We start from the raw sequence: 15209 nt of genomic DNA on the forward strand, positions 1-15209 counted from the left end.
ATGATCACATGAAGCCACCTCTTCACCCTTCTAAGAATTTTTAAAAATTAAACTGTCTGGATTTTTTCTTTTAAATGACGACTTGAAATCCTCCTTACTTTGCAGACAGACATCTGGTTGGTGGTGAGGGTACCAGTCTTATCAGAGCAGATCACTGAGGTACAGCCCAGGGTCTCCACAGAGGGCAGGCTTCTCACAATAGCATTCTTCTTGGCCATACGCCTTGTACCTGTGGGAGGGTAGTGGAAGAGCATGCAGAGGGAGGTAACAGAACAGCATCATACAATATTATAGATTATCATAAGTTAGTGGCAATGTAATCTATTCTCAATTTTATCATCAGTCTCTTTTTTTAGTCATCTCTACTGAATCTGTAGGAGTCTGGACTTTCATCTCAATGTTTAATTTTCACACCAGTGTTTATAGTACAGATACATATTTCTGTCTTTACTGTTTTGCACTAAACTATTATGAATATTTGGCCTTAACAAAATTTCATTTACAAGTATTTTTTCTATTGACATGGTTCCCATATGAGGTAGCTTTCAATGTCCTAATTTAAACCACATACTATACATAAAAATCAAATTAAAAATAATATTACACAAATATACAATTAAAATGCTACAATTTGTATTCAATGTTTAATGGTTAGTGGGATATGGACAAAGAATTTGTTTGAAAACTGTGACTGGTTGATTGTAGTGAGTACAATGTGGATGTTAACTGTTTTAACTGTTTAACAAGAGAAAAGAACATATTTCTCATCTGCTTCTTCATTTATCTGCCATGCAATTAAATCCCTATAAAACAAAACCATACGGAAATAAATTCCTATAAAACAAAATTAAACCACTCTGTGAAAAGAAATATATCTCAATTTTGGTGAGGGGATAAAAGGGCTTGGGTAAACCACACTTCACACAAAATTCCAAACCAAACCAAACCAAGCCAAAGCATAACATAACAAGGTTTTGAAGCTTTAGCAGGGTTTCTATCCAAACAAATTATATATTATAGAAGACAGCTATCAAAACAAATTACCGGTTCTAGATAGGCATTCTTCAAAATATCATCTCATCTTTTTTTTTCTTACATGGAACAAGTGATTCTAATTTCTGTATATCTGTGGTGAAAATGGATAACTACTTCCCCAAGCTCCCCGATGTAGTAGTTGTTTTGTGATAAACTTTTTCATGATTAATTACCAGCACTTATAAATTTTCTGGCGCAAAAATTCCCTCCCATTCAAAAGTTTGTGTAGTTTCCACATCTTTCCATTCATGAACAGGTAAAACTTTTATCATTTAAACATGCAAATCAACATCCAAAAATACTCAAAATATCTGATTGTGAAAAACCTGTCATCTCTATGATTATCTACCAGAATAAAAGCAGATATGCAAATTTGAAATATAAGACTATAGAGGAAATATGGCAGTCTAAAGTGTGTACATCAGCTATAGGAGCTGTCCTCATACTTCCTATGGCATCTTATAGACTGGGTTCCCATACCTAGATCGATCCAACAGAATCGTTCCATCTCTGAGGGGTTTCTCACTAAATTGCTTTCAGCTTAAGTGGCTTAGATGTCTGGCACGCCTACTAAAGCTGCTAAACAACAATTAATTACCCCTTAGCAGCTTCAGTAGGCTTGACAGACATCTTAGCCACCTAAGTTGATCGCAACTTAGTGAGAATCCTCTCAGAGATATATCAATCCACAGTTAGTACGAGAGGGTCTGGGAATGGTCCCATATACTGTTTTCTAGTGCAGCAACTACTCTGATTCTATATGCTTTCAAGCTGCAGTCCGTTCCATTATCTAAAGAAAGTATTCAACATGGCATTCAAGACTCATTGTAAAATATTCCCAATTCACAGCGTTCTTTGCTATGGGTATACCTAACGCCAAGCATGTCGTAATAACAGTTGGGAGCCCCTCAGGGATGGCAGCCACAGCCAGGGACACCGCAATCTTAAAGTAGTAGATTCCGCCCTAGTGGAACAACAGGTAAAAAAAAACAAGGCACAATCGATTTAATTTCAAATCACAAAATGAACTGGAACAACAGCAAAAACATCAATCAAGTCATCAGTCACTGTGGTGATATGGAAGGTGGAATCATTTCTTCAATGACAATGATGGTACAACATTAAACTCTGCTGCAGGCAAACATTACAGAGTCTTGAATGTGCTATTTTCAGTGAGCATGAAGTGTGCATGACATTTTAAATTGTGGGACACCAATTATAAAAAGAAAGACTTCACATTTAAACAAAAGACAAGAGGATTTCATTCAAGAAAGAAACATGCACAAGGTTTCAAATTTTGCTTTGCACTGTATTGTATTGTATTGTTCTGCCATCATCATCATTATCTACAGAATTGTATGATTCCTTCCAGATCCCCCTCCACCTGTGCAGTATAACTGATATACCACCAGCCAACTGTATGTATGGTAGGTATACACATACAGTAGAGCAGTTATTATTACCTAAAGCCAGACATGTAGTGATAACAGCTGGAAGGCCCTCAGGTATAGCTGCCACAGCCAAAGCTACTGCAATCTTGAAATAGTAGATAGCTCCCTGCAAAGTAAAGGAGTGGGACATTGTGGAACATGGAGAAAAGTGCACAGAAAAGACAAACAAGAGAGAGAATAGTCAGCATTCCTTGATTTTTCTTTTATTTATTTTTCTTTTCCTTTTCTTCTTTTTTTTTTTTTTTTTGGGGGGGGGGGGCAATTAATTTCAAATAGTTATAAAAATTAGGATCATTTCATATAATGAGCATCAATTAAATACAATTTTGCTGTTCTTAATTAGACAAAAAGATTTTTTTTTTTTTTGGGGGGGGGGGGGGTGAAAACTGCAATACCAAACAAGGAATGCTGCTTACCATCTCCCAGAAAATGCAGTACTAGAAGTACTATATGTAGTCTAGAAAATCATGCTCAAAGACCTATTCTAATGTTCAGATTTCATTACTGTACGAACTCATATATTTCATGTACTCATAATTAATTACTTGAACAATGCCATGCATGTGTGGTTTTTTAAATTGGATTTCATTTAAAATGTAGCTGAAATGTTCCTATTTCCATTATATATTTGTACGTGTTTGTTATAATGTGAAAAATAAGTGTGATCGGGGTGTCAAATAAGTGAAGGTAATCTATTTCAAGGCATTCAGATCAAATCAGATTACAGGGTAACCTTTGATTTAAGAAAAGATATCAAATCTAAAGCAAGATTGATCTCAAATGATTAGCAATCCTAAGTGAATAGATCACAATTCTTTGGAAACACGCATGCGGTCACCAAAATAGATGGAAACTTTAGACTACATGACATGCCTTATCTGTATCCAGAGTATCATAGATTGGAAGGAAAAGCCAGTAAATATTGAATGTGCCAATAAATCAGCATCAAACTTAGCAGTGGAAATCCCACAGTGCAACCCAGCTGCATCCAAGTTGTCACATGCCAATATCATCATTGGGACACAGGAGCCCTCTTTTTTTATATTTTTACTGGCTTTTCTTTGCAGAATTCAGGGAGTCTACTGTAGTTCATGCTGGCAAGACAAGCATATTTTCCAATATTTTGGGGAGTTTAAGTAGACTAAAAATTACTGAATATCTTCTGAAGAAGCAGGGATTGTGAGAATTTTAATGGAATAATCTACTTCAAACATATGAAATCTCATATCAAGGTTTTTCCCCCAAAACAATTAACAAGACAATTTATACAGATATCCATAAACTTACCACAAAATCTGTAAAGTAACATTTACCTTGTAAAGATCTTTGGGCCAAAGATCTGACATTATATAGCCCAAAGTAAATAATATCTTGAATGTATTTATATAGTCCACTCCTGACTTTTAATACCTCAAGTTTGGACAGACCCCAGTTTAAGGAAAGTATCAAGAGAAAATCATAAGATGTCAAATACTGGACAACCCACCCACAAACTGCCATATGTTGAATTGTATAAAGATTTATCATACAGAACGGTTACAGGACAGACAAAAAGGCCAGAATTTTTTTTTTTCAAAAAGGTCCTTGCTTAGACCTTTGACAAGTCCAGGAGTGGACTGAAATCAATCTGTGCAATATAACCTATAACTAGATACTGTTTTAATACTTATAATTTAAAATAATATTTTTGGAATATTCATATTATGGACTGATTGTTGCAAATGACTTTTTTTCTCTCTTTCAGCATCCTTACCTTGAGCCAGGAGCCTCCATGAGCTGGGTCATTGAAGTGACCGATGTTGATGGCCCATACAGCTACACAGATAATAGAGATCACCTGGAAATAAAATCAAAATCTTTATCAATATCCATCTTTATGCTAAAGCAGGAATGTAACTGGAAAAGAAGCATGAAGTGTTGTACTTTATAATGCAAAAATGCCATGTCTAGATTTTATGAGGTTTATGACTGGTTAACTAATTTCCCTAAATCTTTATCAATATACGTCTTTATGCTAAAGCAGGAATGTAACGAGAAAAAACCATAAGGTGTTGTATTTTATACTGCAAAAAAATGCCATGTCTAGATTTTATGAGGTTTATGACTGGTTAACTAATTTCCCTAAATCTTTACCAATATACGCCTTTATGCTAAAGCAGGAATGTAACTAGAAAAGAAGCATGAAGTGTTGTACTTTATAATGCAAAAACACCATGTCTAGATTTTAGGAGGTTTATGACTGGTTAACTATTTTTTTTTGTTATATGTCATAAAGAGATCAGCTTTAGTACAGCCATAGTTTATTCAATAGTATATTCAGGCTGTATGTTAACTTTGAAATAAGGAGCTTCATGTATACATAAGCTAGCATTCACAGCATTCAACACATTTTATCACTTCTGAAACCCTATGATATATTTTTTTTGCCAAAGGGAATACCAGTGGAATACAGTTCTAAATAAAGTAGACAATTCCCTGACATTTCAACTTCCTTTTACCTTGGTGAAATATCCTACTTCTCAGCACTGGCACAAACATCAAATTTAATGCAAAGAGAAGTAAAGTGAGAAGCACACTGGGAAGGCATTAGCACTGTAGTGAAAGTGTCATGGGGCTTAGACTGAGTCAAATCTGTGATAAATTGATGCAAAAATCCCATTCATTTAGAGGATGTTACAGGATTAAATAACTGCATTTTTCCCTTTTTCTTAAATCAATATTTTTCTTTTACCAAATCAGTGATAAGTTGCACACTTATATTCCCCCATGTTCTTTACCAATATAATATCCTTTTATGCACCTGTGAACACTGATATGATAATATACTCAACATACTCATTGTTAACTTAGTTTTATAAGCCCATAACAAAACTCATAACAACATCAAGCTTTTAATGAAAGAAATATAGATGCTTAATGCAAATATTCCTAGTGTTTAACAGTTAATACTACAGCCCGCATTTAAGCAGATTATTACTTTTCAATGTTTATCACTCTATTGGGAATCCAAATCTGTATATTCAAGTGTAAAGTGAGGACTAATTGAGGCAAAATAATGTTTAAGTCTATATACACTGTGATATAAGGTGTGCAGAGTTTGCTAAAAATACCCAGACTTTCTCTCAACATTTACCCTTTGAGGCAGGAGAGGTTCCTCTAGCCCGCCCCCAGTCAACAGCCACAGTTTACCTAGCACTTAGACACCCTTGTCCATGGGAGGTACCAATATAGGGATAAATAATCGAAGTCTACATCTCGCGTCAAGTCTAAGGGCTCATTCCCAATGAAACTATCGGTCTACATAGATTGATCCAACTCAATGGAGACTCTCGCTAAGTGCAATCAGTTTAACTGAATGACACGCCCCTTTTTGTTTCCCAACAAAGTCATATAATAACCAGCTTTTCTGTGTTCTACTTAACGCCAGAAAGAAGTGTGTCATTCAGTTAAGCTGATTGAAGTCAGTGAGTCCCGCAGAGCTGGGGTAAATCCACGTAGGCTGATGGTGTCTGAAGGAACGGGGCCCAAGCCTACATCAAGAGTCAAGTCTAACAGTCTTGCCTGAAAATACCATCAGAAAACCACCTTGAAATCAATAGAATGTCCAAAAGCAGATTCAATCATCCTGATGCAAATTGGATGTTAACTCGAAAAAGTATCTATATTATGTTATTAAGTCAAGAACAAGAAAGTCAATTAAGGGCATCTTTCAATACAGGGAAATCTTGCTTCAGATATAGGTGAAGGGTTCGGTGGAGCTTCTTCCTCTCCTCATCACAGCAGTTAATGTGTTTTACCAGGAGGCTGAACTTTGAGTAACGAGGAGAACCTGTTGACCTGTGTATGCCAGGGCAGCCTAGCTGGGCAGCCAAGCCATCTACTATGTACTTAACACTTGCCTTCCTGGGCTTTTCTTAGCACCATTTCTCGACACATTTCAACTAGATGAAAAAAATCCAATCTTGCTTTTAAGTTTTTTGGTAGAAATTGCACAACGTAAATAGTCATATTGACAAATGGGAACAGGGGTGGGGGTTAGGGGAATAGTGTGAAAGTGATTTTCCACAATGAATTCATTGCCACATGTTTTTCTACAACATGTGTGCAACAGTCCGTATTCTTTTCAACTTGCTTTCAGAAGCTAAAATTAGAAGTACAACATGTGAAAAGCGAAGGCCAGCAAAACCAGGAAAAAACTGAGGAAATCAGAATAATGCCAATCATACACACAGCTTGGTGAGCTGATTACACAGATCAATTCATGTCTTCCCATGCCAGTCTAACGGAGTGAAACTGAGAATGTCACTGCACTACATAACCCATTTGTCATGGTAGATGGTAATGATACAGGTCTTTCATTTTTCATTATAGATATGCTTTTTTCTCATTAAATCCAAACAGAATGATCCACTCTGCCAAAGATAAATAGTTACTCAACAAATGAAGGCAACTTCTGGACTAAATGGCATTTTTTTAATGTAAAACTACATAACCATCAAACAAGCATACATTGGCTAGATGGAACTTTACACAATCATTTGAAATTAATTACATCACAGAAGTTATTTTGTCCAGTAAAATTATTTCAATGTGTTCCTTTACGCTGGGTTCTGGTTTTGTACACAACATTCTGTGGTTGCCCGCATGAAAAGGTACTTTTAATCTCCAACTACACACGACTTGAGCTGGTAGCTGACGTTATTCTGCCAGATAAATCAGACTTCTCTCCAGCTAAAGAAAGACGACAGCTGTTGGTTGGGGAAGTGTTCCAGCTTTCCCATACACAGTCTTCATGTTCAATACTAACACCTGTAGTATGCAGCATTATCCCCACTGTGAGCATACCTGTAATATGTGTAACCCCTAGGAGGAGTAGAGCAGTGTTCAAAGTGGGTCTAACTTAGAACCAGAACTAGTCTAACAGAATTTCAACAGACAACCAATGGCTTAAGCTGGGGTTTTTGACTTGAATACAACATGGGAAAACCTAAAGTACATGAGATCATCATGATCTTATGTTCATATATACATGACATGTATATATGAACATAAGATCATCGGGAAATATCAGTCAGTGCTTATTTCTGGCCCAAGTTGAGACTGGTTATGAACTAGCTCCTAGATGCAGCAGATATCCTCTGCCCTTGAAAACCAAAATATTATCAGCTTTGTATCCATACTCATATAGTGTAATTAGTGTCTTAGGAAAAATGATAATGTCTAGACAGACAATTTTACAGTCTATCTTAATTAGAGAGAAAAGGAAAGAGGAAAGGAACTACCACGGCCTCTCAGAGTCCCAGTCATCTTTCTTCCTCCCTGCTTTACCAAAGTAGTAGGAACCCTCCAATTATGCACTGTTAAATTTGTTTACAGCATTAGGGATGGTGTTACATGAAATCTTATAAACACTGCAACTCTTAGTTTCACTTTTTCTTCTTTTTTTCCACCTTGGTACAGGATGTATATAGCCAGCTAACATGGCGTGGGCGAGGGATCACAGATACCTATGGAGGGAACGTGTGGATTTCTTTTTTTTTCTACCTATTACCCTTATCCTTTTTAGTTTATTTTCTTTCACATGTAATTTTGTTTTTCATTTTATTCTGTCTTATCTATTCTATTCCTTTTTTTAATTTTATTCATTTTTTGAAGGTAATTATGTTAATAAATAAATAACAAACCTACATAAAAAGAGAATCAAAATAATCTTTTTGTCTCATATATCTTTATATACCGGAGAGATGCACTGTAGAGGAAAGTAAAGGGGGTTGCATGTACTTAAATTGCAGGAGACTTTGAGGACTGTGGTGTTGAGATGAGGGCTCTCCAGGAATCCAGGAATTACCTTCTGGACTTGAACTTCTCTAATCAAAAAGATCAATATGACTTCACAGCACTTTGTTTTGATGACACAGGATCCTCCTATAATTTATCTGGAAGCTTTTAGCAGCAAATCTTGCACACCTGAGACCTCTGTGCACAGCAAGGAAAAAGATATCGGATTACTCAGTTATGTTAATCCACCCGTTTGTCAGCTTTCTCATTTACCTCTAAATAAACCCTCTAATTGCTGGCATGGAGAGGGAGAGATTCCAAGCTTCCATGAAGCAGCTGCAGACCTGCCTCTGTGAAGAGCAGCAGCACTAAAGTCGCCGCAGTAAACCAAGTGGCACTCAAGCCATCCACTTTCCAGGCCAAGCAGTTTGTATGTCTCACATAATTTTTGGTAAAAGCTTCACCTCTCCTGGAATGTTTCAAGTGAATGCCCTTGACATCTAGCATTCTTTTTTTTTTACCCGTCTCCCTGTCACACCTACCGCATTATTGTGTTGTACCCACCCCCACCCCTTTCCTCAATTACCTTTGACAACTGTTCTCCAAACTCATCCAACTTCTGCTGCAATGGTGTCTTCTCTGTTTCTGTGTCCATCATTTCATTTCTGATTTTACCTGAAAGTAGGGTGAAAGAAGCAAAACTTAAGTGATAAATTTTATATCATTAAAAAGCAGCTATATCAAGAACAAGGCCAACAATTTGCACTTCACTTTATTAATTCAAATCAAGGTACTTTGGGCTCAAAAGCAGAGGGCTTGTGCTAAATGGTTAACACAATGTAGTTCATTACAGCAGTTTCAATCCATGTAATTGTGTTTTCCCTTTCTCTTTTTTTCTCCTCTCATTTCTAAAATGCTTTTTCCTAATGAAATTGCTTTGATGCCTGAAATAAAAGATGGTAGCATTTAAGTTGTCTATAGCCTGGGCTCAACAAGGGTATATCTATATCCTCCATCCCCTATATATCACAAGGCAACATAGAGGCCTATGAAATAAATGGTAGGTATGATGTATTTGACAGTTGCCTGATATAGGGCTGTGCCAGCAAAGATACACAGCATGGTCAATCTGATACAGGTAATAAAACTACCAACCTTAAGAACAACCTTTGCAGTGCCACATTTGTCTAATCTTTATATGTTTTCAGGCCTTTAGACTCATTCTAATGTATTGGTGTAAAGATGCCTTAGTAATGGACCTTTCTAACATGCTCTTTTAAGATGCATTATCAGCTTGTGAGCATCAGTTTGCATTCCTTATTTCAAGACTGTGCACCTTTTTTCCTTTTCATACTTTTTTCACAACTGTTACCAGTGATATAACATACATCTATAACCTTCATTTTTCTCCATTGCAGTCTTATTACACAGACATAATTCTGGACTTCATATCTGTATGCTCACCACAATTCATGAGAGTTGTTTGGTCAGGTGGAAGAAGTCCATTACATGGATTATACTGTGATCATCAAAGCATTAGGTTAAGGGAATACACTTGATTTAAAGTGATTTAAAGGGCATGACCAATGGGAACGAAGTTGAGCAATATCAAGTCATCGTTGACATGGTCGAGATGGAGAGCAATACAGAAGATGTATTATTAACATCGAGGTTCTTTGTCACATTACAGCTAGAGAACTGAAAAGGTATCTAAATGTGCCACTGAAATTTAACAACCACAAATAGGCAGAGCTTGTTACACTTTTTTTTTTAATTAGGACATACAGCAGCTGTATCGCAAAAACCAATCATGTGAGCTAAACATATAAAGAATGTATTGAAGATCTAAATTTTTTACTTGCTTTTTTAAAAGAATATAACGTACTAACAAAAGTGTTCTCTAATGAAAGAAAAGGACACAAAAATAGTATAGCTTTAATGCTGAATGGTTGTGTAATCCAACCTTTATTTTTTATTGTTAGCATAGCAGGTGTGGAAGTCTACTGAAGTGAGGGCTGGCTGGTTTACACCATGCCTCCATTCCACAGACAAGCCATTGAATGATCAGATCTGTTTTGGGAGGATGCTTAGTGAGATACGCCTGAGGGGAAAACTAAAGGAGAACTGAGGTTCTATTAATAATTTCCTTTTTTCCAATCTGGTCCTAAATCCCCCACATACAATTATGCCTCCCCCCTTTTTTTACAGACAAAAACCTTGAAAGAGTTCTTTGTTGCTCTTTTATTCTTTAGTCAACCATGAACAGAATGATGACATTTTCTCCATCTAAGATTTCAAAAAGATGACTACAAACCATCACATCACGCATCATTCCCCAAATCTTGGAAAGCCTCTTCGGACTTTGTTAATTAAACACCCCCGAGGCCTTGTAGCCAAACAAATAAAAGCTGCCTATGGTAAATCTTACTGACACTTGGCATTTACTTGTTTTATTTCAACCCTACAGAAGATTAACATCTAAGCCCAATCAGCCTGGATTCATCATGTTCTGACAACTTTTTCCAATAAGATCATAAAACAGTTCTTTTAAATAGAAAGCAACGGATGATTGCCCTCAGGTAAAAAAAGGGCTATTCATCAAACACCTGCCATTGTGGAATTACTAAATGCAAAACAATTGTTTTTCTGAGGTTGAAAAGAAAAAACATTGGTTTTCCGTTGTTTGAAGTGGTGTTATCTTCTACATGGGGATGTTCTCTCGTACAGTGCACATGTTTATGTGATCTCTCTGCAATTAATTTATTGAAGTAAGTGGGAGGTGGAAGTGACAGCAACTGAGTGAAAAATCTCCAATTCAACAGTATATTATGCCTGTGTTTTGAGGTAATCTGATCATATTTCTATATTCTCAAGGCTGCAGGTTTCTTTGAATCTCTAACATTACATAGGTAAAGCAAAAAACACTTGGCAAATCCTTGCCACAAAAGTGATGAATAAGAAAAGTCCATCAACTGTTGCTGCCACCACAAATACATTGGACAGATAGAATAGCCCATCACCAGGACCAGATCAATAACTGAGGTTAAAACTTATAACACAGTAAGGACGTTTGCTGGGCAAAATTAATATGAAATTTTTTCTCATGACAGATGAGCAATTCACATTTGACATATCTTCAGCTGCAAGCAAAAATATCAATAAAACATCACATTATTCTCAAGAGGACACAAAAAGCGAACAGAGCCAAGTTTTGATCAGGGTTTTGAACAAAAGAATAGACACGATTGTAGAGTTTCCTTTGAACTCCAAACCAGGCAGTGGTGTTTGCCTCATAGATTTTTAGCAAGTGAGTGACACAGTATGAAAACTAGTAATTTATACACAGCACAAAACTCCACACCTACCAATTTCAGTAGTTAATCCGGTTCCAAAGACAATACCTCTGCACTTTCCAGAGGCAATATTGGTGCCCTATAAAAGAACATACACAATTTCTTACAGCATTGGGCTAATTACTTTCTAAACAATAAAAGTCCATTATTTGTTTTCCAACATGCTCTTTATCTGCTCTATTTACTCTCTGGTATTTCAAAACATTAAGATGAAAAATCATAATGAGAATAAGTCAGTAAATAAAAAGAAATTTTGTATTTGTAGCTTAGATACCACAGACATGCACGAAGACCTTTTATAGTGAATTGCACATACATGACAGCAATACTCACAGAGAAGAGAATGTTCTTCTTGTCCTGATTGACAGCTCTTTCATCTGGGATGGGTTCAGTGTGCTTTATGATGCTCACACTTTCACCTGAAAGCAGGAGTTAATACAATAATAATTTATATAAAAAAAAAGGAATAACAATCATTAATTTCTTAAACACATGCTACATGCTGCTTGTCCCAGCACTGTTTAAAAAATTTGATATTATTTCTCAATGGGAATTGATTCAAAATCATATTTCTACTACTGTCCTGAACATATTACTTCAGTGAGTTAATTCTCTCACACAATGTGCTAGATCTTCAACAACATGCTGTTCATTTGAGTTTTACCAGATGTCACCAAGTACGAGTGCTGGTATATATATTGACACAGGATTTGAGCACTTTAAATATTTTAAAAACCAAACAACGCTAACTCACCAGTAAGGATAGACTGATCTACTCTTATGGTTGTGGAATGGATCCTGATAATACGAATATCTGCTGGAACCTTATCACCAACTGAAAAAAAAATTAGAAATTGCATTTCTGTCAGAACTTATGTTTACATTGGTAAGCATACCTTTCTAGGTAAGCCATCAACCATACATCAGGAGTATGTGAGAGAGATAAGAATCCCAAACTAAAAAAAGACAGCATTTTCTATATTTAAGAAGTGTCCATTTTATTTCCTTAATGATGTTTAAATGCCTATGAACGTCAGATGTATGTAGTGTCTGGAATGTGTCTGAAACTCATTCTATGTTGATCTAATGTTAAGCCTCCAGGCAGCAGAACCATAATCTAGCAGATGTCTTGACTGAAGTATGAACAGATCACCCCATAAGACCAGTAACTCATTGAGTGTGTTATCTGGACAGGGGTTATTATCCACACCACGTCCATCACTGACCAATGAAACTGACCACAGGTAAACAGCAGTTAAGTAGCCCTTAACTGATGGTGTGTATTGATGAGCCTACACACGTGTGCCTGTGTGAGTGAGTGAGTGTGCGTGTGTGAAAGTGTGAGTGTGTGTGCACATGTATCAATTGTGGCAAATACGGGAAAAATAAAAAATTGGAGATCTGTCAGAGATGCCTCGATTACATTAACATATATATTACTTTCACAAGCTTGTTAAAACCTGTGTTTCTTATAGTCAATTAACCAGGAATCGGATTAAGCTGTAGAATAAGAGCCCCCTCCCTCTCCCCAAATGAACGTTGCAAAAATTTGCCCTGGTGAGTCAATGTGAAGGTATATAAAAAATCTGCAAGGCAACTGATGGCTCTCATAACAGACAAGCAGTATGTTATATGGCAAACAGTAGGGAATCGCAGGGATTTGTTGCTTCTTATACTTCCAAGGTGTCAATCTAAAGGTGAATGGTGCTTTCTTAGCTGTAACTGGCAACGCCTAATTCTATAATAAATACAAATACTCCATCGCTGCAATACCTGTAAGTTAATTCTGTTGCATGAAAAGAAAATATTCCAAACACTTTTTCATAAAAAAAAGGGTCAGCGCAACCAATCCTAATGCATTTCTTATGCAGTATGTAGTCATACGTGATGCTGATCCAAAGTGTCCAGCTGGGCTGTATGGAATCTAAATAAGCAACACACTGAGATGTGGATACTTACAAGAAAATTTAAAGATGTATAGATTCACTTAATTTGGTTTTTCTTAGTAAGCTGTAGCACTGATACCAGAGTACAGCCATATTAAGACATCCATTCCCTCTGAAATGGTAGCCAGGCTAAGAAAATATTTCCAATTTCTCTTACGACTGGCAATAAAATATTCATAAACAAAGACTGGCTTAAAAATACAAACATTCTGCGTCTTAGAAATGTAATATAGTGACCATTTAACTTTATCAGCTACCTAAACTTTTGACTCAAAGAGGGACCTTTCTCTACTTCAGACAGGAACATCCCCACCTAGAAATCTTGTCATGTGGTTACACATGTATATTAGGTCTATGACAATTCACCAAGCAGAGTGTGGTACTTAATCCCCCATTATGCATTCCCAGCACTACTTACCAGATACTTCTACTACATCTCCTGGTACTAGTTCACTAGCTCGTATTCTTTGTACTCCTTTGTTATGCTTTCTGACAACTTTAGCTATTTCTGGCTCATATTCTTTTAATGCTTCAATTGCACTTTCTGCATTTCTTTCCTAAAACAAAAAATATCAACATTGTTAATCAAGTACACACACATAAGATAAGGACATTTTTTCAATCAATCACTGAACATAACTTTCCAAATGCCACAGTTAAAACATTCTATTTTTATGTACAGACACAGATGTGTCTGTACATATTGCCATCACCTGCGTCTGTCGTCGCCGTCGCCGTCGCCGGCGCCGGCGCCGTGCACTTTCCTTGTAAACACGATAAGTGGAAGGCAGTTTTACTTTTTGGCTTTATATTTACAGAGCTGATGAATATTCATAAAACGCAGGTCAAGTTCGAAAATCAGCATGATCGGGCCATTATTGTAGAAGTTATGCTGTTTTTTCACTTTTCAGCATATATGCAACCCTGTAAACACATTTTAAGGAAAACCGTTAGGCCTGTTGTCATGAAACTCACAGGAGTAATCAATCTTACTAAAACGCAGGTCAAGTTCAAAAATCGGCATGATCGGGCCACTATTTTAGTATTTATGCTGTTTTTTCATTTTTCAGCATATATGCAACACTGTAAACACAATATAAGAAAAATAGATACGCCAATTGTCATTTAACTCACAGGAGTGGTCAATCTTACTAATACGCAGGTTGAGTTCGAAAATCAGCATAATCAGGGCCATTATTTTAGAAGTTATGCTGTTTTTTCAAATTTCCTCAGATTCAACTCTTAGGCATGTTAACAGTCTCATTATTGAACTAATAAGATACGTAAAAGTGTTTGTTTGACATTTCCTGCATCTTTACAACATTGTTAGTTGATTATGTAAAAATGATGGTAAACTTGTTATCGTGAATTGTGTAATAAAGTGTCAAAAATGGAAATAAACTCATATCATTGCAGTTTGTCAGATTCAATCATTCACTATGTTCAGAATCTCAGAATGGAGAAAATTGGACATTTAACACTGTTGTATTGATATTTTTCCCATCTCATCAATTTTCTTAGTTGATCATATAAAAATTGCAGTAAACTGTTTATTTTGTTTTATGTTAAAAAAAGTGTTAAAAATGGAAATAAACCCATGTCAGAACAGTGCTGTCTTGTTTCACATTTCCTCAGATTCAATTCTT

The 15209-nt window shown here is 36.2% G+C and overlaps 1 protein-coding gene across 9 annotated transcripts in view; it reads right to left on the reverse strand.

Moving 5' to 3' along the window:
- Positions 1–15209, reverse strand: part of LOC106181601 (calcium-transporting ATPase sarcoplasmic/endoplasmic reticulum type) — a 53941-nt gene that overhangs the window by 25317 nt on the left and 13415 nt on the right. For all 9 annotated transcript variants that reach the window (XM_087002599.1, XM_087002598.1, XM_087002597.1 and 6 more), the window contains 8 exons: positions 13982–14120; positions 12372–12452; positions 11951–12036; positions 11630–11696; positions 8851–8939; positions 4240–4323; positions 2499–2592; positions 99–229 (listed from right to left, as the gene is read on the reverse strand). In XM_087002599.1, coding sequence (XP_086858725.1) covers positions 99–229; positions 2499–2592; positions 4240–4323; positions 8851–8939; positions 11630–11696; positions 11951–12036; positions 12372–12452; positions 13982–14120 — 771 coding nt within the window. The remainder of the gene's footprint in view (positions 1–98; positions 230–2498; positions 2593–4239; positions 4324–8850; positions 8940–11629; positions 11697–11950; positions 12037–12371; positions 12453–13981; positions 14121–15209) is intronic.

The sequence above is a fragment of the Lingula anatina genome, chromosome 1 (genome assembly GCF_051362555.1).
Source record: "Lingula anatina isolate TDL-2025a chromosome 1, LinAna3.0, whole genome shotgun sequence".
Lineage (NCBI taxonomy): Eukaryota > Metazoa > Brachiopoda > Lingulata > Lingulida > Lingulidae > Lingula > Lingula anatina.